This window comes from Agelaius phoeniceus, chromosome 3, assembly GCF_051311805.1.
Source record: "Agelaius phoeniceus isolate bAgePho1 chromosome 3, bAgePho1.hap1, whole genome shotgun sequence".
Classification (NCBI taxonomy): Eukaryota; Metazoa; Chordata; class Aves; order Passeriformes; family Icteridae; genus Agelaius; species Agelaius phoeniceus.
In genome coordinates this window covers 6,431,100-6,456,964 of record NC_135267.1, presented here as the reverse complement: position 1 = coordinate 6,456,964, position 25,865 = coordinate 6,431,100, and the positions used below count along the sequence as shown (strand labels likewise).

Below are 25,865 nucleotides of genomic sequence, written 5' to 3'. Positions count from 1 at the left end.
CACCAAGAAAAACATCCCAGCATAGCAAGCACACCAGAAACCGAGCTGGCTTCTTGGGTTTGCCAAGAGCCTGAGACAATATTGCTGAAGCGTGAACTGCTCATTCATTGCAGGGGCTGCTCACACCAGGGCCATGCTGGCAATAGCCACGGCATTAACTGTTTCTGTGCTTCCCACAACACATAAAGAAGAAAAGAATTGCATTTTGGAGACAGCACTAGTGCCTTCCCTTATGAAACGCCACGTCCTGAAATTTCCTTATTGCCCACAACATTTAATCAAGTTAGCAGGAATTAAGGGATGAAAGCACAGCTACTTCCATGGCCACAGTTTCTACTTTGCTGCTCTAAAGTTTTCTGAGCTCCTTAGGAGAAGACAAACAAGCTTTATTTCTAAAAGTTGTTTCAAAGACCAAATTCCCTCAAAAAGGAAAAATCCTAGTAAAAAAAAATCATGTGAGTACATGACACTAGCAAAATCCAAGGTAATTCACACACAGGGTGAGAAACCCAAGATGACAACTAGCACAGGACCCCAAGAAAAAAAAGTCCATCACAGTCAGCCTCTTTCTCATTGACATACAAATACTAAATCCAGAGGTTCAGCTGGATTCATTGCATGTAGTTTTTTTATTATATGAGTTTTAGACTAACAAGAATGAAAATTAAATTGTGTAAGAAAACAGTATTGTCCCTGATTAAGTCATGGCTGGCATTGCATTTATACTTGCCAGCCATCAGAACTGGGAAAACAGGAAGGTTTCTTAAATTTCAATTTGAGATGAGGGTCCAGGATGGCCCAAAACATTGTGGTGATTTATCTACAGGGCGAGACAAATTAATGGGAAAGTTTGGCTATACATGAACTAGCAAACAGGGTCAGGGCACATTCTCTGGCTCTAAATCTAGTCAGGATGGTCTGGCCACAGATGTAATGTTAAATCCTGACTCCATAATGGGGTGGCTGACTCTGAGCTGCCCACAGGAGCAGGTTCAGGACTCTGCTCATTTCCAAACCACAGCTGGGACCTGTTTGAGACCATGCTGGCCAACCCCACTCAACACCAGCCTTGCTGACAGCTTAACAGTACTGGTATTTAACAGTCCAGCCCTACCACTGTGTAATTTATTGGTGAAGATACCACTTTCTGGCCATTTTAGTTCAGAGGGATGGGGCTGCAGACTTCTTTTGTTTAGGGCCTGATCCCAGCATCTCCCTCATCTAACTCAGCATGCCCTACTCAATAACATAGTAAATATAAAGACAGCAAAGTTCACCCTGCATCCTGTGGGGACTCCAGCTAGTGGGACAGCAATGTCTGGGCTTGGTGGCACGTCCCCAGCTGACAAATATCTAGGAAGGGTCCAGCCCAGGCCTGGAAAAGGTGGGTTTGGGGATTTGTCCTGCTATTTAGATTCAGTTTTAATTTTCTCATTAGTCATGTGGAACCTGTAATCACAGACAGGATCTTCCACAGTCAGCACTGAATGTGTTTGTGGTACACCTGCAGGACAGGTCCTCCAGCATCTGAAGATCTTGACCCTGCAAGTCTCTCTCAATGCTGAAGCAAAAAGTAAGAGACTTTTTTAGTCTCTGTGTTGAGACAGAAGGGTGAGTAGGTCCAGGAAAAGTGTAGGGGAAGAAGAAGTCTCCTCACCTTCCCCTTCTCAGGATTCTCAACAAAATTAAAATCAAGCTCTAACCCTTAAACAGCGGAGAAGGTCGAGGTCAGGGTGAGGTAGGGTTAAATCAGGACTAGAGTGTAATTAGGCTGTGATATGGATATGTTTATGGGACAGTTAAACTATCTCTTAAATCACCTCAGCAAAGGCAGACTATCAGATCATACGTGCCTGTACTTGAGCTACTCACCTAGGCTCGCTTCAGAGACAAACAGGCTCTTCCCAGGCACTGCCAGGGACCAGCACACATCACCTGCAGACCAGTCAAGTCCTGAAAATGCCAGTTTGTCCCCACTGATTCAAAAGGGAGTTGGGGGTGAGCGTCTCAGGAATGGATGTCTGCCCTGGGGACATCTATACCCGTCCCTCCTTCACCTGCCTGGGAGCAGCCCTCTTTTGACTGCAAGAACAACCCGACCTGTACTCCCTGCTCTGAACCTTCCATGTGGGGAGGACTTGCTGGATCAGCCCCAAAGTGTTATGTAAAATGGCTGTGATGTGTATATTTATATGAATCATATACATTAATTACCTAATAGTCACTCATGCTCCCCGTCCCACATGCACTTTGGTTATGCATAGGACACAAAGACTGAGTGCATTCACTATGAATCATGCAATAAGACTACATCCCTCAGGCAAACTCTCTCTAAAATGACCCTTTTCTTATATTCCCATGGCTTCCACTACAATATTATTTAATTAAGAATAATAATCTGCTCGGCCACCAACTTTCACTGTCTTCTGGGGAAGTCTGAACAGACAGACATTTTAATAAAATATGGGGAATTCTGCTCTTTTTATGATCAGAACATTAAGGTAAGGCAATTTCATGGCCTCATGAACTTGTTTCTTTATTTGTTCTTGATATGAATTTGAAACTTCTGAACCAAAAAGATCATTGGTTCAAAAGTTGCATGAGTGATGCCAGATAACATTTTTTTTGCTTTGCTTTTCAGCTCATGATGTTGAATACTGCCCAAATACCTGGGATATATCATTGATTAGTTGTAGGTGCAAACAGAGCACTGACCCCCAGTTGGAGAATATAAAAGATGAACACTTGCAGTTTGGCAGCCATGGGCACACACATGCACGTGCCTGCAGCACGCATGCAAACCTGCCAGTAGTGCAAAGAAACCATCTGAGACACTGACACAACCAGTTCAGCTGCATTGCAGCAGCTGCCTGAGGAGCTCCTCAGGGTTGCAGCCTGCTGCCCTTTTCTCCTCTCCCATGGGATGAGGAACTGCATGCACTGCTATGGCAGTGCCCCACCACATCCTGTCCTGCAGCCCCAAACCTCTTCTGATGCTCAGCATAATCTGGGGTTGAAACACAGGCAAACTCATCACCAAAATTCATGGAATCCTTAAGGTTGGAAAACACCATTGTGTCCAACCCAGTAATGTTGAACCCATGTTCAACATTAATCCATGTCCCTAAGGGCCACATCCATGTGCCTTTTGAACATTTCCAGGGATGGTGACTCCACCACTGCCTTGGGCAGCCTGTTCCAATGCCTTACCACCATTTCAGAGAATTTTTTCCTAATATCCAATATAAACCTCCTCTGGTGCAACTTGAGGCCATTTCCTCTCATCCTGTCACTTGTTACTTGGGAGCAGAGCCTGACCTGTTTCACCCTCCAGTCAGGGAGTTGTAGAGAATGAGAAGGTCCCCCCTGAGCCTCCTTTAGCCCAGGCTGAGCTCCCCCAGCTCCCTCAGCTGCTCCTTCTCAGACCTGTGCCCCAGAGCCTTCCCCAGCTCCTTTCCCTTCCCTGGACACGCTCCAGCCCCTCAATGTGTTTCTTGTTATGAGGGTCCTGAAACTGAGCAGAGAATTCAAGGTGTGGCCTCAGCAGTGCCCAGCACAGGGGGGGATGCTCCCTGTCCTGGTCCTGCTGCCACACCACTGCTGATACAGGCCATGTGCCTTTGGCCTTCTTGTCCACCTGGGCACACTGCTGGCTCATGTATCCATCCCAAGATGGGGAAGAACGCCACCACTTTGGCCACAGAATGAGTGCGGTTTTGGTCAAAGGAAAATGATTAAAAGTAGCTCCTGAGTGCTGCCACTGAGAATAAAACCAGGAGCCACTTCTGCTTTATTGGATGGAATATTTTCAACATCTGGGTGAGAACAACTTTAGCAGTTGTCTGGGTGAAGCGTGGAGGCTCATGGAAAGGGTGGGTGGTGTGAAATTAGGGCAGATAGGAAGTTCTGTGCCTGTAGGTGTGACAGCCAAGGCTAGGGGGGAGGTTTTATTCATTTTTCCTCCTGCATGATGTTAAGCAACAGGCAGTTAATATGGCATTCATTAAAATGACCTTGTATACTTTTAACAGCCTCGATAATCAGATTTCTGCCACTGTATCGGAAAGCGACTTTTTTATTCAAGGCCTTATAAAACTCTAATTTCTCCCTCATGCTTTAAAAATGCCTGAAGTTTTCTAAGGATTTTAGTGTTTCTTTGCAGTAATTTTCTGCAAAACCTCTTCAAAGTTCTGTTCTCTTTCTAAATATGCATTAAGTAACTGAGTGAAGATTTGCATTTCTTTGAGTGTGAGGGGTAAACTGCTTGCTGTACGGGGCAACCTACCTAAAACTTGCATTTCTCTCTCTCTTTAGATATAGGAGGTGTTGGATGCTGCCCTCCCTCCCTGTGGCACTGACAGTGAAACCCTTGAGAGGCATTGTCAGGTTTGCAGCCAGGGCTGCAATGTGCCTTCTTGCATGCTGAGCATCCGAGTGGGTCCTTCAGCCAGGAATGCCTCTCTCTAATTCCAAATAGACCATTTCTATTCTGAATTTCTATTTCTGTCAGCAAACACAACCTCTGGCACTTGTGGAGGATCAAAGTCCCCTTTTTCACTCTGGAATCTAACTGGAAGCAAGATCCCCATGCTGGGAAAAGGTCAGGGCATTGCGGAGGCATCACTCGAGCCCTGGAAAGATGAAGGACAAGAAGCACGAAGGCGACTGGCCATAGAGCATGGCAGGAAAGTTCAGTCCACGGCCACACATCATACACAGCCAGGTCTTTTAGTCGCTCCCTGCCTGTGCCCACATGCCAGGAGCTCACGTCTGAATACACACAGACAAGCAAGGGCTGCAGGGCAAGCATGCGGCGTGCAGCTGCCAGGTCCCAGCCGAGCCTCTCCTGCAGGTATTGCCGCGGGCACGATTGCAAAAATAACCCATTCGACAACACAGACCATCAGGAGGCTCTGACTCAAAGGGAACCTGTTTCGGGCCAAACAAAGCATTTCCTCAGCATCAAGCCGATCGAGTTTTTTGACCCAAGTCAGGGTGTTGCATGGAGAGCCCGCAGGAACCTGCTCCAAAACCCTCCAGCCCTCGGCCCACATGGAGATCTTTGGCATGTCTGTGAAGGCAGAGTGCACTAGGGCTGCAGAGCGGTTTGCAGCTGGCTGTTTGAGAAACAAAGCTTCCCTCCTCCAAGATGAAAGAAATCAAGGAGTCTATGCTAATCAAATCCTCCACGCCTGCTGGCTGCAGTTCAGCTTGTCAGGGATGCAGCTCAGTGGAGTGATCAACATTTCCAGCGCTATGAGCTTGGTGGAAGGGGAAAACACAACAGCAAGAAATTCACCTGGCTGGGAATCAAACAGGTGTATGGCAGCAGCATCCAAGATTATAATAATATCTTGCAAACATGCAAAAAATAGATGTAATAAGACTGATTCTTTGGTTTTCATTAATGAATCATAAAGGCTCTCTTTACATTACACATGCTTTTTTGGCATACGCTGCTAATATTTCCACACTTGCAAGGTTGGAGTTTTAAGACTGAGCCTCCCTCCCCTAAGGTTCCTCATTTTTGGCAAGAGGTACAAGGTGACTGTGTGCCATGACAGGCTCTCTCTTACTTTGGGGTAATCAGATTACTTTACACAGATGGTTTTATCACTGAGACCATTAGAGGTGAATTGTGCAATATATAAATGTGCATTTGTTTGGTAAAAAAAAAGTCTCAGTTCCTCACTACTGTCTCTTCTATGTTCCTAAATTTATTCCTCTCTCCTGCATCATTCCAAAGCACAATTTGGCCAATCTTTACCTTTAAGTGACTCAGCTTGTTTCTGATAGGCTTCTTAAGTACATATTAACTAAGGAAACAGTCTTTCTTGAGCTACTGGATTGAAATACAGGAGAATGAACCTCAGCCATAACTACTGAAGAAATAAAGGCATCTATCTGCCAGGATGCCTAGCAGCACACATACCACAAATATAAAGCACCAAAAAATAGAGAGCATAACATTTACTTTAAAACACAGGATCACAGAATGGTTTGGGTTGGAAGGGATCTTAAGATCATCTTGTTCCAACCCCCCTGCCATGTGCAGGGACACCTTCTACTAGACCAAGTTGCTCCAAGCCCCATCCAACCTGGCCTTGTACACTTCCAGGGATGGGGCAGCCACAGCTTTTCTGGGAAACCTGTGCCAGTACCTAATTACATGCAAGTGACCATCCTTTTGTAGGGGAAATAAAAAAAAAAAAAAAAAGACAGAATTTCTTCAAAGAATCAGGTTCACAATTTAAAAATAATCTAATCTGAAATGGACCTAAAGTTATTCGAGAGAGACATGCTCAGAGCAACATAGCAGCTCTTCCACATTGGAAAAAAAGGGATTTTAAATCCTGCCTGCCATGCAGGAACGCTGGTACCACTGCTGAGGTTTGATCTCCTTGCCAAGGTTTGTCTGAGGCCACGGAGGCAGCCTCTGCCAGTCCTGTTCCTCTCTACATAATTGTTTTAGGCAAAACAGAGTCTTTACCTGAGAGGCGTCTGGGCACATCGGTAATGGCTGGAAGTCCCGTGCCTCGAGTGGAGGACAGGGGAGTTGTGGAGTGAATGGACGGTGAAGTCATCTGGCTCAAGTAGGATGGGTAAGACTGGTCATAGGACCATGGCGGGGATGACTGCGCCTGCCTGGGGTCTAGGGGGAAAATAAAAACAAACACACAAAAAAAAAAGAGAAATTTTTTTTTTAAAGGAAGAAAAATTTTAGGGTATCAACAGCCTAATTGAAAGAAGTGGGATTACTGAACATGCACACATCAATACTACCAAGAGTGAGAATGTGATGAAACACAACTTGCTCCTCAATGCTCAGCCCTTTCAAGTCTTGGTCTGTGCTTTTCCCTCCCCAGAACAATTTCTGTGGGAAATGAACAGACCAGAGGTCTAGAAGCTGGGATGCAAATTCCTGGTGTCTCTCTTCCAACATATTATACTAGGAGTTGCCAATCCTCCAGGAATCAGAAACAGAAGCAGACAACAAGAATGACCCCAGGTCTGATCTTAGGAAGTAGACTTCATGGAATCATGGAGTCATTACAGTTGGAAAAGACCTCTAAGACCACTGAGTCCAGCACTGCCAGGTGCACTGCTAAACCATGTCCCTATGTGTCACAGCTACAAGGTTTTTTAAACACTTCCAGGGATGGTGACTCCACCACTTTCCTGGGCAGCCTGTTCCAAAACCTGAGCAACCTTTGAGTGAAGAAAATTTTCATAAGATCCAATCTAAATCTCCCCTGGCACAATCTAAGGCTGTTTCCTTCAGAGATGGGCAGACTCTACAGTCAGCAGTTGGCACGCCTGTCAAGCTGTTATCCAGTTCAAACATCACACAATAGTGTTTTCAATGCTGAAAATACTAGCCAAGCTGAAAAATGTCATTAATCTTACAGCATCCGTCAAAAAAATGTCACATTTGGATGCTGGCCCAATTACTTACAGTACCCTCAATTACAAAATATGAAACCAAATGGTTTGGGATAACTATTGGAAGCTAATGATACCTGCTGATATATTTGTAACAGCTCACTATGGAGGAAATTATCTTTAGGATAAACACAGATCAATTTTTGCTGAAGCACTGGTAGAAGGAGACCTAGTTTTACTCACTGTTGTTTGGATTCACAAACCATTCGCTCTCAGTTAATATCGGATGGTAAAGATACCACTGAATACCTCATAAATTATGCTTTTTATTTCCTTACATTGACAAAACCAAAGCACTTTCAGTCTCAAAGTTTGTTTGGGGCACTGCATAATAAACAGAAAACTATCGCTGGACTAGCTCACAGAAATTGTAACACATCCCTTCAAATCCTGCCTACTATTTTCAAGGAAGCACTCAGGTATATTGAGTATATCAAGTATACTTGATTTGGAGAACTTGCTCTATCAGAACACTGTGCTAAAGTCTTCCTTTGCAGACAGCAATGTGACAGCCACATGGCATAAGCAAAGGCTCTTTTTCAGGAAATTCAACTTTTTTTTTCTTTTTTTTTTAACTCCTTTCCCTGCTCTTCCACACAGCAAAACCTTGTAGCTTCAGCTACTTCTTGTTTATTATTTCTCTTCAGACATGATTTGTTTGAAGAAATGTCTGGAAAGCAGATACTTCCTTGAAGCAAAATAACTATATAGATATATATATGTAAAAAAAACCACCTTCCAATTTAATTTTAAGAGGATTTTCCTGGAGTTTGCCATTTATATTAGAACTGAGTAATTTAAATGGTTAACATAAACTTCTCAGAAATCCAAAGGACACTTGATCATTAAATGTAATGAACTTCTTTGTTTTAACATTTTCAAGGCCAAGGTTGTATGGATTGGCACAGGTTCAAATCTGACTGACTGCTCATTGTTACATCTGATATTGACATATTTCTCTGCCTCATTCCACTACGATAATTCACCATACAGTCAATGGTAAATGATCTTTGAATGGGAACAGAAAGCCTAGGCTTGCTGGAAAAACAGTCTTAAAATTAATGGTGTGTTAGGAGCACAATCTTAAATCCAAGATCCTTCAAACTCCAAGACCTTTTCAATCTCTGCTTCTGAATCGAAAACAGGGCCCCTAAAGTTTTGGGTTTAGGTCAGCTTCAATGCTAGGAGGAAATAACACAGCAGGTAAAGGCTGGAAAAAAAGTCATAGTAGAAGATGTTTTTACATCATTTTGGTCTAAGATGGTGGAAAGCTCAGAAAAAGAGGCACCTTTCTGGAGGCTCATGCCACTCCTGATAGTGTAATCCTCATGGCACAAGAACTTCTTAAGCATCTCTGGCACTCTCATCACTTTGAACACCCATGGTAGACTTGGTTTTATACTTAACACCCTTAATCTAGCAACTGTGAATGTCTGTGTGGGCACAAGAATGACAAATAGCAAAAAGGGGTCTTTCAAAGGCTCATGTGGTATTTCAAAACAGTTTCTCATACTGCACTGTCAGAAGCAGGATATAGGGCTGGATGGACCATTACTTGACCCCAAAAACATACCACATATTCTTTCAACATCTACCTCAAATACATCAGTCTTCCCAGGGAAGAGGAAATAATGAAGAGGAAAATGTTTAACCAAATTGAACATTAGATGATTCATCAGAGCTCAGTGACTGAGGAGGTCACAGTACCTCAGGCCAGAGGGTTACTCTGATTCCTCCACACCAAGGCATGGTTGAGGTCATGGTCAAGGCAGGGTGGGAAATATTGCCCTGGGGATGATTGGTTCAAGGTCTCTGTGACCCGTTAGGAAACCAGAAAGTGAAAATACAAGTTTCACCAGATCCCAGAGCAAATGCCCTAAAGCCAGCCCTTGCTGCCTGATGGTGGTCAAGGTTTGCAGGGACGTGAGAGAAGAGAGTGGTGAAACACCCTGCCAAGTCACAGGGCAAACATCACTGCTCAGCAGCATTGCCCAATTCACAGTGAAAAATGCCACGAGGCAGAGCCCAAAGCTTCCCCAGACAGTCCCTGGAGGTGGACATGCAGCTCATGTGGCACCCTCTGGTTCCCATGGAGATGGTCCTTGCAATGGTGCTGGACCACTGGCTTTGGCCATTGAGGCACACCAGACCATCTCTTCTGGTCCCACACACCATCAAACCTCCTGGGGGAGGGAGGGTGCTGGGGGCACCACAGGGATGTGCCAGCTGCCACAGCAGCACTTCCAGGGCAGACTCACACAGATGCTTCTGAGGCAAACACGAGGCCCTTAAGAGGATCACCTTGTCCTTGTTCTGGCCCAGAAGGGGTAGGATGACTATTTACACACACTATTGGGGAAGAAGCTGTGAGATGATTTGTGAGAGGTTTTACTTAGCCTCCTACACCACAGGCCAGCTTCCCTACTGTCTCTGGCTGGTGGGCTCACACGTGTCTAAGGATCTCTGCTAGCCAGGGACTTTGCACCACCACCCAAAGCACCACATGCTCTGCAGGCATGGCACATCTTCCCATCACAAAAAAGCCCAGAACAGATGAGAAACCTTAGAGCTCTGAGTGCATGTGGATTCCTCCCTAAAGGAGTCCCTCCCAAACAAGGAAAGATACTTAATATAAAAATAAAATTAACTGTCCAGGAGAAAGCCACCCTTATTTCCATATGGCAGCCATGGGGAAGGGCTAACAGAGCATTCAACAACAGTGAAGGAGTCAGAGGGCCACTCTGAGCTGGCATTTACACTCAAAAACTTTGGAGTGATTACTAAGAGCAGTCCTCCTTTTGTAAACATTTCTGTTATGCCTGCGTGGGTGTGAGGGGAAGTGCAGCTCTCAGCGTATTCCTTCACAGCAGGGCATATTGTGGGTATGCTGAGACAGCCTGGGCACAGTTCAGCTGAAACAAATCAGCGGGGCGAGGCCTAAACTAATGTGCAAACAGCTCCATCCTGTTTGCCCTTCCAGGTGAACCTCCACAAAGCAGGAAATACTGAGTATTGCATTTTATTTTGTGTCTAGGTTTTGCTGTCACATTTATAGTCATGGGACATACACAAGGTTCTTGACCTTTGTTGTCTCTGACTGACTGCATTAAATGGATGGTGGATATTAATGCTTAATGGACAATAAAAGTCTTTAAGAGTTAGTCCAAGAGGAGATGCACTACATAAAACTAAAATTATAAATGAAAGAAAGAAAGAAAAAGCCCATCTAGTGACCCATTCTCCCACCAGAGGCATTGGCTTTCCAGTATCACAACTTCTCTTCTTCCAACAGAAATCATCATAGGATCATAGAACAGTTTGGGTTGGAAGGAACCTTAAAGATCATCTAGTTCCAAACCCCCTGACATGGGGAGGGACACCTTCCATATTCTGAAGTGTCAATGGAGAGAAGCAAAAACCTGCAAATATCCCTGAAGAACAACTTTTTTCACTTTGGCATTGGATTGTGAAGCACACTGATTTTCTATGGGAAAAAAACCAATTCCCCCTTTTCCAAGATGAGTTACATGACCAGAGCATGATCAAAGATTGGCAGCTCCTTGGTGTATTGTCTCTAATACCCAGACATCACATGCATCATACTCTCATTTAAACCCAGCCATCAGCTCTAGCTCTGGCTGCTGCTGGTTGGATTAGTGCTAGTGCCAATAGTAAAAAACAAGCTGTCTGGAGCTATCTTTGGTAAACACTTAGAGCAAATATCCTCACTTCTGATCTTAACAAAGCCAAGATGACTTTCTGCATGAGTAACCCAACTATTGTTGTAACACCAACCCCCTCAGAAAAACAACAACAGCAAAACAGCAAAACCTTCTTCCCTTCTCTCTTTTTTAGGCATCTTTAAAAGCCCAGGGCTTCATCTGGATTGCCCAGTTCAATCAACAAAGTCAAATACAGTGGAGTTACACCCCAATGTACAGAAAAGTAATTGAGACCAGATTTTGGCCTGAAGAACCTCTAAATCCATTTCTCCTCCCACCCCTCCAAGACTCACATTTTTGAAATTAAAAAAAAAAAAAAAAGATAAATTCAATGAATCATGCCAGTGGGCATCTAAGTTTTAAAAGGGGGTAGAGGGAAATAAAAGTCAAAAGAATAATAGGAGGGGTGCAAGCTTTATGAAATGGAGGTCCACAATGGCAACTTGTCAGTCAACCAGAGGATGCAATCAATTTGCATAAAATACAGCTGGCTGCAGATTCAGTTTGCACTGTCCTGAAATCAGTCCCTGTCTGTCAGTGAAGATGTATCCCCTCACTACCTTCCTGTTAAGCCGGCTCTGAAGACTTTAAATCTGCTTTAAAAATGATGAGAAATGGAAGCATAACATCCCTGATGTGCATGGAAAAGGGGAAGAGGAAAAGGGGAGAAAGTGAAGGTTTCACAGGACTTGCCTTTGAGGGCTGTTATTTCAGTGATGAAAGTCAGAGGTTGCCTATAGATCAGCCAGTGGCACAGTGGTGATGGAGCACGAAACCTCACTTAACTCCCACCTTGCTGTCCCCACTGCCCAGCTGATGGGGTCCTCACACCAGCCACATTCCTGCCATTACACCTGTGGCTTTTCCTGGCCCACAGAAGCTAATCCTCACCAGTTGCATCTTAAAAAAAAACAACTTTCCTCGTCTCACACTGGAACACTGATGCAACAGCTCAGTGTCTGAACGGGAATGTAATCGGATACATGAACAAGTTGCATGAGCCCGTTAGGGAAAGGGGAAAAAAATAAAAAAAGCAAATATACCAGTGAACAAATGTGAATGGACAGGATTCCTGATTTACGGGCAGCAAGCAGGGTTCAAATTGGATCTGCACTGCCTCAGCAAAGGCAGCTGCTTATTGGACCATTTGTTTTTTAATCACCCTTCGATGTAGCTTTTGCTGAATCCTAGTTAAAATGCCATGTTGAATAAGGGCAACTCTGTGCCTTGTCCTGCCACAGCCCAGTCCTGAGGTAGGTTAAGGACTGTGCTGTGATTTGTACAACCTGTACTCTGATACTCCAGGAAAATAAACACAACCTAGACAGAGAAAAGAAATATAAGAGTGAACCCTAAAGTGCTGAGTTCTTTCAGACTCAGGTGTGGGTCAGCCAGGCTTTAAATAATATGTCTGTTTAATCATGCAATAGCTATGCAAGGCCTCAAGTGGAATGAGGCAAAATGTGCTTACTAGCAATAATATGGATTTTTTTGTAGGACAGTATTTACTGTTCCAGTTATTAGAAATTTATTATTTTCCCTAAATAATAACTAGGTAAAGAGATAATGAAAGCATGGTATTTCTAAAGGAATGATGGTTAATTCCAATGAAGGTAATTTAAAAATCCTGGTTTTCAGACAGAAGGGTCTATTCCCCTTTTAACATACACCCAAGGCAGGGCTTATGTTAAGAAGCCAGTGGCATTCTGAGTATTCCACTACAACAGGGAAACTGCTGCTGAAGGACAGCCCAAGCACCTCGCTCCCTACCACCGCACCAAGCAGGGGGATGTTCAGCAATTTCCCACTCAACACCTGACCAAAGGGTGCCTTGTCCATGGCATCACCTTTATCTCTGCTTGGCATGGTTTGTGCAGCAGAGAGTACCCATCCATCCCACAAGAAAGATCCTAGAATAGGCACTGTCTGCAAAAAAGCATCCCAGCACTTTAGTGGAACATCAGAGCACGCTGAGCTTTACAGATTACATACAAGGTCCCCAAGAGCACCCAAAAGCCTGGTGGAGAGCCAGTGCAATTCCAAGAGCTTGCACCCATGTAACATGCTCACACCAACCACCCAATTGAAGGGCATGACCACCAGCAAGCAAATGGAGAGCTGGCTGTTGGACTTTTCTGAGGGTGAGAAACAGCATCAGAAATACTGTATCAGACCACTTATTCACTAGAGAGTTCTCACCATTATGGGGGAAATCAGAGCAACTTGGGATTCTAATGTATCCCCTAACCTTGAATTTATCCAACAATAAAAGCACATAATCCACAAGAGATGGGAAATCCAGCCTGCATCCCTCAGCTCACTTCTCTCTGCCCCACTAGCACTGCATCTTCCCTCTCCTGATGAAGACTCAGCTGGTGCTGCCTTAAATTTGCAGAGAAGGCAGGGAATGCCACACAACTTTGTTTCCAGTCAGGCTTATTGAAAGCTCATCTGAAGCTTTCATCTCCCAGATCTGTAAATGCTGCTGCTGCCTCATAACGATGCAGAGAAGTAGTCTATTAATCAAAGCCAGCAGAACATTTTCTACAGGAGGCATTTATGTGAAGGGGAGCAGCATATGAAGTTACACTTAGTTAGGAAGAAAATTACAAGGGGATCTCAGTTCTTGTGCTTCAGGGCATAAGCTGATCACCAGATGGGGTCAGGAAGAATTTCAGCCTCTTTCGTTCCTAGATATAGTGTTGCACAATAGGTAAACTATGGAGGCACAAGGAAGAAGGAAAAAAACTGCTTATAGCCTGGATTTCCCCTCTGCTTTCTTGGGAACTATGACTTCAAACACTGCCAGACAGAAGACTTGGTTAGAAAAAAATATTGTGTTTTAGTTCAGCAGTTCTTACGCAGAAAATGATATACACAAGAGCCCTGACTTCACATGTCCAATGAACAAATCATGAAGCCTAGCCAAAAAAACCTGCTCTGGGAAGCTGGGGGGCAGCAGGTACCATGTAATGGGTATAATCAACATATTTAATATATTATAAACATTTTACACTAGTTAAAGTTAGACTTCTAAATCTGGGAGAACTTTGCCACAGCTCATGGGAATGATTTTTTTGTTGCAATTTCTTGAGCGCTTTGGGTTCAAATAAACTCACTTCTCTTTCTTACTGCAAATTAATAAACCGGTTGAACTTAAAAAAAGAAGGAAAAGAGAGAAGAAGAAAGCCACAACACTTTGTTAAAACCACTGAGTTTCAGCTGGTATCATGTCAAAACCACTTGAAACATGAAACTAGAAATCTTCCTAGGTTGACTCAAAGACTATGTCTATACTAGGAGTGCTTTACCAGGAAAGGAATGCTGGTGTAAAATGCTGGCAAAGGACTCTGCTGGGGATACAACTGTCACAGCAGAAGTGAGTATTAAATCAGTCTAGGGAATTGAGCCAAGAGCTTTGTTGACAGACTGGCATCTAGGTGAAGTTCTCTAACAATTCTAGCAATTGGTCAGGGGTAACACCTCTTTACATCCTGGATAGACACAAACATGCCAGCACAAATTTAGAATCTAGAAATGCCCAAAGTTAGATAGAAGTTGTTTTGAATCTCTTTTGAAAAAATTAACCAGCTCTGACCTTAGAAAAGCAACATTGGTTTATTTTGTAGGCTTCACAGTTTTGCTGCAAACTTTGGCATAGCTGCAGTTAAACATCTTATTTCAGCCTTCTAATCTGTGACACATGGTGGGTACTTTATGATTTCTCTCAGCACAATGAAATCTGTCTCTCAGCATGCAATCATAAATGTTGCATACAACCCTCACAAGCAACCTTTGGAGATTTCTCCATAACCCAGTTCATTTATTGTAACCGTGGTCAGCGCTACTGGTGGAAGGAAACCACCATGTGAGAAGATTGTATTATTATTCTGATAAAAAGACTATTAAGTGCTGGCTGCTTCCCTCAACATGACTGCAGAATAACAAGGCTGAATAAAAATGTTCATTCTATTGTACACTCAAGGTGCTATTGCAACACGGAGAAGGCAGAGCAACGTGGCAGTTAGAATTTCACCATATCCCTACTCAAATGACCTGGATTGACTATTTTAGATTTATGGCAAAAATATATTTTAAAAAAAAATTACATTTTTAGCTTCAAGCACTATAGAAAAATCCACTTCCCACCTAGCTTCACTTGGAGAACATCCCCCACTCTGTAACAGCCTCTTTGACTGCAGCTGAGACACAAATATCCATAAGCAATTACTACCAATGCCTGTGCAAGTCAAACCTATGGTTCTGTCTCTTACCTGTAATCTGACTCTGTCCTTGTGGATTAAAAGGACTTGGTGCAGAGTTCAGAGAGGGCCGTGGGCTCTGGGTCGGGACCCCTACTCTCATACTGGGATGAGGAATGCGCCCTAAATCACTGAGGCGCTCAGAGAACAAACTAGGTTTAGAGTCATCAAGCTTCTGTCTGTGCCCTGGAAACAGCAAATCATAAAATAAAAGCGTTAATAACAAGATTTAGTAATTTAACACACCCCCAAAATAATCCCAAAATGGTCTCTAAGGACCTGTTACTAGATTTAATGGATTTACAGGTATCTCAGCTACCCCCAATAACACAGAAACTTTGTGAGGGGGTTGTGTTTTGGACATGGTTGTGCTGGTGAAAGCCTTATCAAGCACAGCTGTGCCCATACACATGTAACATATTACAATTTGGATCAAAACAAGCACTTATCAGGACACCCACACAAGGTCTTCTTTGTCTTTTTTTTTTTTTTAATTTTTTCTCCTTTAACTACCCAAGGTAGTTAAACAGGCAAGCTTTCCCTTCCAAAAGCAAGCCTCATATGTACCTACAACTTATCAACTGGGACAATTACTCCATGCCTGGTTTAGATGTTGTGGATTTTTGCTAAGAAAATGCAAGTTTTTCTTCTCCCCCTTTTTTTTTTTCTTCTTTAACTCTGTTATAGTTAGTCATCAGCTTTCATTCCTCTGGGAGATTTTCCAGAAAGTAATTAGTCCCTGTCAGTTGAGAAGAGCAGTATCCAAGGAAAACCTCCAAAGCTGCTGGCCAGGACTGGGCCCTACACACCCTTGCATGGTCAGTGCTCCTACTGCACTCACCCAAAACAGGCCAGCTGCCCCTGGATATATTTGGAACACTCATTTAGGGGTGTTTTGCTGACAAAATATGAAGGGGGGAAATGGCAAAAGCACTGGGATGCCCCCAGTGGTCCTGCTTATGTTGTCATTGAGATGTTTCAAGAGCAAGGGCTTTGCTTCTCTAATGGTTGTATTTTTGCTCCTAGGTTTAATTTCTTTCCAAAGGATGCTCCTTGTCCAATGGTGCCTTTGAACGTGAGGTGCAGAAGGTGTTATTTCTATCATTCAGCACAGGGAGAAAAAGGCATGCATAGAGATTAAGGACAGGACTAATTTTACTTAACTTTAGCCATTCATAAATCAGGCATCTAGTCTAAACTCTTCTAATGTAGACTTCCTCTTCGGTTAATGGAAAGAAATAGCTACTTCCAGAGGGCAATTAATCTCATTTGTCTCTGACACTCGCCTTAAAACAGCATGATTCACCTCCTGAATTTGCTTTCTCTTCCTTCTCTGATCAGAGAGGGAGCACACATGACTGGTTTAATTAGACACCCTTGCCATTAGTCAATGTTAAATGGAATGAAGCCTACCCTAAGTTACAGATCAAGGTCATGCAAAAAGCCTCTGGCAGAGCTGAAAGTGGGGCCCAGACTCCTTGATTTCAACCCAGAACCACATCTGCCTCCATTCCTATAAGCAGTACCGGGCCTTGGCACAAGCAATAATTGAGGGGAATATTTTAATGCTTTTAACAATAGGAGGGGTCTCTGGTATGGTTTGGGCTTGAACCCTTCCAAATAATCACCAGTGCCTTGAGATAATCCGTGTTGTCCCTCAGCAGTATTGCAGCCATCTGTCTGGAGTCTACAAGAATTCAGCTCTGAAGATAAGGGGAAGATTGTCCCATCAGTCTTTGGGCCATAGAACCAACTCCAAAACTGTTTAATTTACTTTAGAAGCAGAAATGAGGCCACTGAATCTTGAAATTGAACTATCAGGCTACCACTGCTAAAAAAAAAAATGCTTTTTAATAGTAATTCTCACCACAGTACTGAGTACATGGGTTCCCACCATCTAATTGGTACCACGGTGCCAACATGACACACAGGCAAGGCAATATCCAAACTAACTAAACCCAGACTGGATTCAGAGAAATCATAGCTCTAGACAGACAAAGATTCAGGTTGGGAGATGAGGGTAAACTTGATGGGATTTAACTTTGGAGAAGCTTCTCTAGCAATTTAAAAAAATTAATTAGTTGACCCATAATTTGGTACTTTGAAGTCTGGGTTTTCTCCCCGTAATGACTCAGTCTAAAAGCACGGGGTAGGCGGGAGCCTTCTCCTTAGGGAGAAAGTGCTGCTCCATGTTCGAGCTGCCATGGGTGCCTACTCCCCTCTTGAGAAAGTATCAACCATTTTAAATAGGGAATGATTTTTGGGCTTGTAAAAGCTTCATAATAACAGCTTAATTAACAGGATTACATCCAAACTCTAGTCTTCAGCATTCTATTCTCAATCCATTTAAACTAAGATTTTTACAAGTTGGGTGCTGCCAAATCTGAAGAAATTACTTTTGCATACATATGCAGTCAGTGTTCTCTTGGGATTTCTCCCTCTTCTTTCCCCCCACAATTTTTATGCATTTGCTTTTCCCTTTGCTAGTCATATTTTCCACTATGTTTTCTAAAGACATCTCTTTCCCCTCCTTTTTTCTCTTCTGCTCATTCCTGATCATCCTTTGGCAAATTGAGCAACCTGGGATAGTGAAAGGTGTCCCTGCCCATGGCAGGGGTTTGGAGTGAGATGATCTTTAAGTCGCCTTTCAACCTAAACCATTCTGGGATTTTGTGAAATTCAAGAGGTCTCAAAATAAGGCAAATGTCATAAGCCCATCTCCAGTCTCACACACAAGAGTTGATTTTAGCTGGGAATGAGTTCACTCCGAAAGTGAATTTTATTTAGAATTTCTGTAGAAAAAAACCTGTGCTATGTTCATGTAGTGACCTTTTAACTAAAGAACCACTAACAAACTGGTGCATAATGTATTTCAATTGTTCTCAGGTAACTCAATAAATAATTTATTACACAGGTCACCGCCACTCCTGCACTAACCTGTGCCAGATAACCCTCAGTCTTGTTTTCATCACATTCTATTTGGTCATACATAGCTTTGTTAGAAGAGAGGTTATACTTAATTATGTGTATTATAGGGGAGCTCTGGCTAACAGAGCACTTTAGGATAGGCAGGGGAGAAAAAAAAAAAGAGAGGAAAAAAAAGAAGGGGCATACAGGAAGAAGAAAAAAGATTTCCACATCTGGTTGAATTGAAATGATCTATAGATGTGTGGGTTTGGGTGTTGCTACTTCCCCCCCACCCACCCAAAAAAAATAGGGAAGAGAGAACTCTATGCACATCTGGAAGACCCCAGGCATCAATGGAACTGCAAGTCCCCAGAAACCAGCAAGGGGCCAAAGGCAGACTTGCCTTCCCCTTCTGGACATTTAAAATTTAGGGTTGTAACACGGAGTCATGTTGTGACAAAGGGATCTACAGAAGGAGCCACAGTCCCCGAGTGAAATATCCCAGGGAGACAAGATGACATTGCAGCTTTGCACATTATGGGTTTCTCTGCTTTGATAAAGGCTGAGACGTGCTCACACTGAAAGTAAGCAGGAAACCCAACAAAACCTTTGTATTTAGGAGGTGCTCACAAAGGCGTGTGGGCAATTTAAATAAATGTCCTGCCTTGATTTCTGTGCAGGAAAAAAAAAATCCTGTTAAGTATGGAGGAGCCATGAGGTATGGGCTGAAAACACTCTAAAAAGACCTTCTGAGTAGCACATAAGCAGCAGGAATGAAATATGTGATACATGTTTAAAACTCATTCCACAAGCTGCTTTTCATCTCTCATTGATATATGTGTCCGTTGACAGAGAAATTCCTGATCCCAGGGGAGTGTGCTAAGAAAAGCTGTATTCCTCAGTCTCAGTACTGAGGCATAATTTTATTTCAGGAAAAAAGATTAGGGTAGCAAGTGTGGATAGCTGACGGAGAATCCATGATCTGCTGCAGCAGTGAGTACATCAAAAAGCAATATAGAAACTATGTGAAGAGTAGAATAAAATAGTGTTATAGCTACCCCAATGCCTGCAACACTTCATTTAGTGCCTGTTGCTCTGTTGTAAGGATGAATTTGTAGAATGGATTTGGCTTGGATGGGAGAAAAAATGCTTGTGGACTTCAGCAGACTTGGATGTGAAATGTTGTCAAAAATAAATGGAAGCTGACCCATGAGTCTCTGGCTAAGGATGGGACCCAGAAGCCACTGGAAAAGATCAGGTCACCAGTGAGGAGATGGGAAAGAGATGAGAAAAACTGAGAGTTCATAGTCAAGAGCTAAACAAGATGTTCTGATTTGTCTGCTGGCACAGTACAAAACACGCTGGATATCAGAAATCCAGTGTTTGCTCCAAAATAACAAGAAATATTCTGATCTTTCACCACTCCTCAGCTGTTTCAAGCCAAACACCAACCTGAGTATAAACTTCTGGAGACAGAAACATTGTCATTAATCCTCTCCAGTGCCAATTTTGGCCATTTTACATGAATCAAATCAGTACTGAGAGTGCTATAAGGTCAGTGAAAACTGCAGCCAGCCAGTCAGTGCCTGTGCTGCTGCTTCTGCTCGCCAGCCCAGCACAGCCTCAGAACATGTTCATGTGGCCCATGGAAGCTGATGTTCAATTATCACATCCCAGGCATGGCAGAAGATGTGAGGAGTCTTCATCTCCAGCTTAATCATTTCAGTTTAAACTAAGCACAGGGCTGTCTTCCAGATCAAAGCAAGGCAATCTCGAGTCTGCTGGATGTGGTAACTGGAAAGGGACGTGAGCTCGTCTCTCATCACTGAACTTCCACCACTCTGCTGGAGGAGGCAAGATGTAAATTGGTCTGTGGAAGAGGCTGACTTGCAGAATGTAAATGTGGTGTTGATGCTTGAAGATTTTTACCTCCTCAGGGAGGAGGGGTGTGCGTTTTTATCTTTCAGCTTGTGGGTGTGGAACTGAAAACTAATCAGATTATGCTACACGTGGCCTTGCCAGATGCTGACACTCAGGGACTCCCTTTCTTTGTACCGTGTACACCACCCACCAGCTTTTTTGTGTGGTTTTTTTTTTTTCCTGGTACCCAGGAGATCTGGTTACCAGATTTTCAGCAGATGCTTTTATCACTCTCCACTGGGCTAGCTATTTTCAGTCATCACCCAGTTCTATCTTTTTCTGCTTTTGCCTTAAGAAGAAGTATTGTGGGAGTCAGGTGTCTCCATAAAAGAGGCAAGGGATGGCAGAAGGGTCATGGCAGTAAGAGCCTGGGCTGTCACCTGCTGGAGACACATTTTCTGGGACATCCCAAGCAGAATGGAGGGTGATGACCCATTGTGAAATGCCACCATGGCTTCTGTTAGCTCTCTGTCACAAATGTGCCCAGCACCAGATAGTGAAGTTTGGAGTCATTCCATGGAGTGACTACAGCTGGAAAAGGTAGATAAAAATTCTTTGAGCTCAAGGGTAGTAACCAAGGATTTCTCTGGGTTCAGTGAATCAACAGAAAAAGGGACTTTTCTTCAGGTTAAGGGGTGGCAGAAAGTAGAAGAATTCATGACCTGTGAATTTATAGTCTGTACACCTCTGTCTCTTGACTCCAAGAGAAATGCAACAGAGATCAAGAACCCAACTTTTGATTATTCCCTCTGTTCTCCAAAGGTGAAGTGCTTTAAAAAGGTAAAGAGTGGGCACATTTTTTCCTACTAACCCTACAAGTCTTCGAGACAAGCCCTCTGATTTTTTCTCTTTTAATCCTGGAACACCAGCAGCATTCCAGTGCACTTTTTAGTGTCTACTCTTCTGCATTCGCATCGTAGAAGACTATTTCACACCACAAAAAAGACAAACTACCTGTCTTCTGAATTTCACCACAAATTCTCCTTAAATTGTCTCTGCAGGTCTACCTGCATTTCATCCTGTTTGGTTTTGTGGAACAGGGGTAACTGGAAGGTACTGATATGGGTTTGACTGAATTCAGCTACAGGCTGAAGGGACCCACATTTATGCCGCAGCAAAGGAGCTGAGACCTGAACCCAAGGCTTCCTAACAGCTGTTGTGCAGGGACTGAATAATGCTGAGCATTCACCATGAAGCAAAAATATTCACTGTTCTGTTACAAATTTCAGACAATACTTTACTGCAGCAAGATGTCACTCCAAAGCAGTGTCAATCTATGCACTGGAGGTAAAAATAAGGGAGCCATAAACCAGAAGCCCAGAAGACTCACATTAGCTCTTTGCAAGGAAAAAACCTATGAAGAAAGTAATGAGGATCCCTCTTGTGTCCCTTGTCTTGTGATAAATTGTCACTGGGCTGGTTTCTCTCCACTCAATCCTACTGAATGCACCCAATCCAAAGTTCATGGAAAAAAACCCAAAACACGAGAGCCAAACAATTTTTGCCCAGGAAAGGAGAAAGCTTGGAACCCTTCCAGTCTCTTAGGTAAAGACACAATTATGAGGAGAAAAATATAATCCACCCAAGAGACATAATTACATAATTAGGCCATAGGCTGTGCATAGGAAAGGTTCTTATAGTTCATAAAAGAAGGAGCTACATAGGTGCAGTAACTGTAGTTAATTCACTCAATGAAGAAAAAAAAAGAAAGTTTGTTTTTTAAATAGCTAAGGGCACCAGTTTGCATTAGACTGGGAGTTTAGTCTTCTGACTCTACACAGAGCCCTGTTCGTGCCAACAGGAGTCACTCAGGCGCAGGCAGAAAACAAGCCCCCGTCTCTTTTTGTTCTTAAAAAAGGCATATTTTTACCCAAAGCAGCTGAGACCTGTACCTGAAACTACTGCAGAGAAAAGGAAATAATAAAGACAGACGAATGCACACTGTGGAGGGGCTCAGTTCCTGTGAAACAGATCTAATGTGTATCCATTTGCCAAAATCCTAATGAGCCCCTCCTCCCTGACTCCTGCTCTGCAGACTACTGATATGGGTCCAAAAGGACCAGGTCCAGATTCTGGGGGAACCAGGGACATTTCCATCTTCCCAGAGCTGTGACTCCTACCCCTGAGGGAGGTTGGAACCTCAGCACTGAGGACAAGCCTATAGAGCATCTCTGGTGTCAATGGTCATGTCTCCACTGATTTACTGGGACCAAAGGAAATGTCCTCTCAGCTCATCCCACCAGGACAAAAAGGGTAGTTGGAGGGAGGAAGGGGCAGGAACGGTGAGAAGAAATGATCCATGGGGGTTGTAACCTGTGTCCCTTTGTACCCATGGGAATGACTCTAAAGCTTTTGAGGATACAAATTGCTTTCTAAACTTCAGCTGGGGGCTGTGAAGAGCATGGACCCAGCTGAAGGGTAGACCCAGAGGCTGGGGGTTTTCAGCAAACTGCAACAGCTGCAAAGGAACCTGCTGCTCACAGAATTTCTCTACACAGAGAGGTGAAAAATGCCTCCTTGGAGCAGGGCTTCAGGCTGCTTGTCTGGCAGCTGAGGGACTGATGGGGGCAGGTGGCAGGGGCCAAGCTGGTCAGGCACTGCAAAGGGAAGAGTGTGTTAAAGCAGCAAAATTGGAAGCAAATGAAACCAAAACAGTGCTTTGAGAAAAAGGACAAACTGAGCAGGAAAGGGCTCGACTGTGCTTGCTTTTGCACCAGTTCCCTCCTACCCTCCAACTCATCCAGAGCTGCAGGACTCGTGCAGCCCTCTGCTCTGACTCTGTACTCAAGGTGAATGAGCCAGGTCTGCCCTTGCTGCAGTGGTGGGGTTGCTCCTTTCTCTTTTCTTCTTGAAAAACTTTCTAATTCTGATTAGGATTTTGAAGCTTGATTTGAGCAACGCACCGTAGGTTCATCAGCCCAAACAGGCCAGCTCAGGGAAGGAGCAGGTGGGACCCCCCTTTCTCCACAATGCCCTGCCTTCACCTTTATCCATCCTTGACGAACATAAAGGAATCTGTGTTCACGTGAGCCCGGAAACCAGCTAAACATTGCTGGTATGGCTGCTTGTAGACATTAAAGACAACTCATATAAACAGAGACTGTCACGCAAGTCTTGGTCCCTGCCTTAGCTCCCTTCGCATGCTGGTATCTGTTACACTCCCCCCTCCTCCTCCCCCTTTTTTCATCAGAAGCAGGGATGAGGGAAAACAAGGGCAGTCCCAAAAAGAGCTCAAGAGCTCCTCATTCTGATTTATCATCTTCATGAACGTAGCAAAATCTTTGAGGAGCAAAGTTTCCCCCTGCCCCCCACCAAGAAGGTAGCTATCCTGCAAATACCTCACCAATTTCTGCTGCTTGTTTGCTGCAGCACCAGGAAGTAAAGATCATAGTGAAGAAGGGGGTAAAGGAGGGGGAGAGAAAAAAAAAATCTCCTTGAACTGGCTTCCCTCCAGCTGGCAGGAGGGGATGGTTTTCTTAACGCTTGTGAAACCTGATTACTTTAAAAGAATAAGAAGGGGGGGGGGGGAATGATGTAAACACAGCCATTAAACCAGACTTAAGGCGCTTAGTTTAAATCTAGTGTAGAGCTCTCAGATGCTGCACTGCTCTCTGGACATCAATAGGTGCATTTTCATTTCTGGTTTTGTTTTACACCCCCAAAACCAGGAGCACACTACACGCTGAATGCTGCGGTTACAGTGGGAATTCAGGCATGGAAGACACAACAGTTAAGCAATAATGGATGGATGTGTGTGTGTTTGCTATCTTTCAACAGATTGTTTTGCTATGTTAGAAAACTGCTGTGTTTATATCCGTGCAGCAGGTTTTGAGCAGACAGTTTAAACTTGAATAAAGCGGGATATTTCTAAAATAACCTTGCTAATACAATTCAGATGGCTAAAGAAACCTGAAAATGTGGTTAAAAAGAAAAAAAGATGCATTTTCAATCTATACTGGTGGGTAACATGATCTAAACTCTGAAAGAAAACAGTCTTTACAAGTTCAGCTTGAAGGATTATCTTGTGTATCAGCACCCTCTGTGGCAGAGTAGCATTTATCCACGTATCCACCCATGTTAATGCTGTTGCACAATTTACTACAGCTGTGATAGACAGATAATTGCTTTATCCACCCAAGTGTAATAAACGGAGTCTGCTATGTTAATCCTTGTGTTCTTATTGTCGGCAAATGCCAAGGGAGAGACGTACACTGAAAGCTCTGTCCTCTCCTTCCAAAACTACTGGAGTTTACTCACCCTCAGACCTGCTAAAGTGTTCTTACTGCATTCCACTCCCCTGCTTGCAGCGCCAAGTATTTTGAGTAGTATCAAGTTATTGTTATATAAAGGGCACCTACACTCAGGCTATATGGAGACAGAAGCCAGGATGTAGCAGCCTTTAGAAAAAAAAAAAAAAAACAACCACCCAACCAACCACCCTCAAACATCTTTTCCTACTCAGTAAGTAAAACAGGCCAAGTATTTTCTGTTCCTGGGCATAGCACAGAAAGTAATTACCTGTCCTTCTAAAACTGGACATCTATTCAGTTTGTGTGGAGTCTGTCTGACTGCTGAAAAATGTCATTTAGCTGCTGGCTGATCGGTGTTTCCACAAAAATCTATAAAGATTTTTTATTTTGAATGTCAAAAACAGGCGTATCCTTTAAAAGGTTTACAGATTCCTGGCGGCTCCATGAGTTTAGGTTTGTGGCATCAAATTTGTAATGACAGTTTGATGGATGCCTCCCTTTCTTCCTCCTGAAAGGTATAAGGAATTGGTGGTTTCCCAATAAAAATTACGCTTAACACTATTCTTTGCTCTTATTTTTACTCACAAATGCATAAAATGTCTGGTGCTGATGGCAGTGAGTGGGTTCATGGGGCAACTTTTATGCTACACGAGGCATTCAACTTTTTGTGTACTCAGAGCTCTTGCACAAGCACCTACATGATGTGTAAGTTCTGAGGAAGGACAGCCTTAAGCAGCACATAAACACTGCAGCTGGGCTTAAGAGAAGAAACATTGGCCCGAAGATGTTGCCAACAATCCTGCAGGTGAGTCGCAGTTTTTAACCCTTGTTATGCTTCACCTCTCCCTGCCAATGCCAGCAGGGGCATTTCTGGCTCTGGTGGAGGCTGAGATGGATTAACTTCTGCTTTCAGGTCTTTGAGAGAAAGAAAGAAAAAGGGTAGGTTTAGATTAGATATTAAGAAGAAATTCTTTACTGTGGTGAGGTACTAGAAAAGTTACCCAGAGAAGCTGTGGCTGCCCCAATGCTGATAGTGTTCAAAACCAGGTTGGATGGGGCTTGGAGCACCCTGGGATAGTGGAATGTGCCCCTGCCCAAAGGGGCAGGGGCTGTTGGAGTTAGATTTTTTAAGGTTTTTAAGGTCCTTTTGAACTGGAACCATTCTATGATTCTATGATATGAAAGATAAAACACAGCCATAGAGGATGAATGGATGGGGGTTGGGTGTGACAAAATTGCCCACTGACTATCACTACTGATATTGAAATGGCAAGTGTTTTATGCATCTTCAGCCAATTAAAAGCTGATACTTCCTTTAATAACTTGGATGATGCAGTACAAAGCACAATTAGAAAATCTTT

General features: G+C 43.5%; 1 protein-coding gene across 6 annotated transcripts in view; it reads right to left on the bottom strand.

The window, feature by feature from the left end:
• Positions 1-25,865, bottom strand: part of RUNX2 (RUNX family transcription factor 2) — a 159,039-nt gene that overhangs the window by 87,764 nt on the left and 45,410 nt on the right. For 2 of the 6 annotated variants that reach the window (XM_054630056.2, XM_077176499.1), the window contains exons 4-5: positions 15,440-15,613; positions 6,491-6,652 (exon numbers count right to left, since the gene is read on the bottom strand). The exons of 1 other annotated variant lie outside the window; for it this stretch is intronic. In XM_054630056.2, coding sequence (XP_054486031.2) covers positions 6,491-6,652; positions 15,440-15,613 — 336 coding nt within the window. The remainder of the gene's footprint in view (positions 1-6,490; positions 6,653-15,439; positions 15,614-25,865) is intronic. 3 more of the 6 variants (XM_077176504.1, XM_077176501.1, XM_077176500.1) reach the window with 2 other exon arrangements.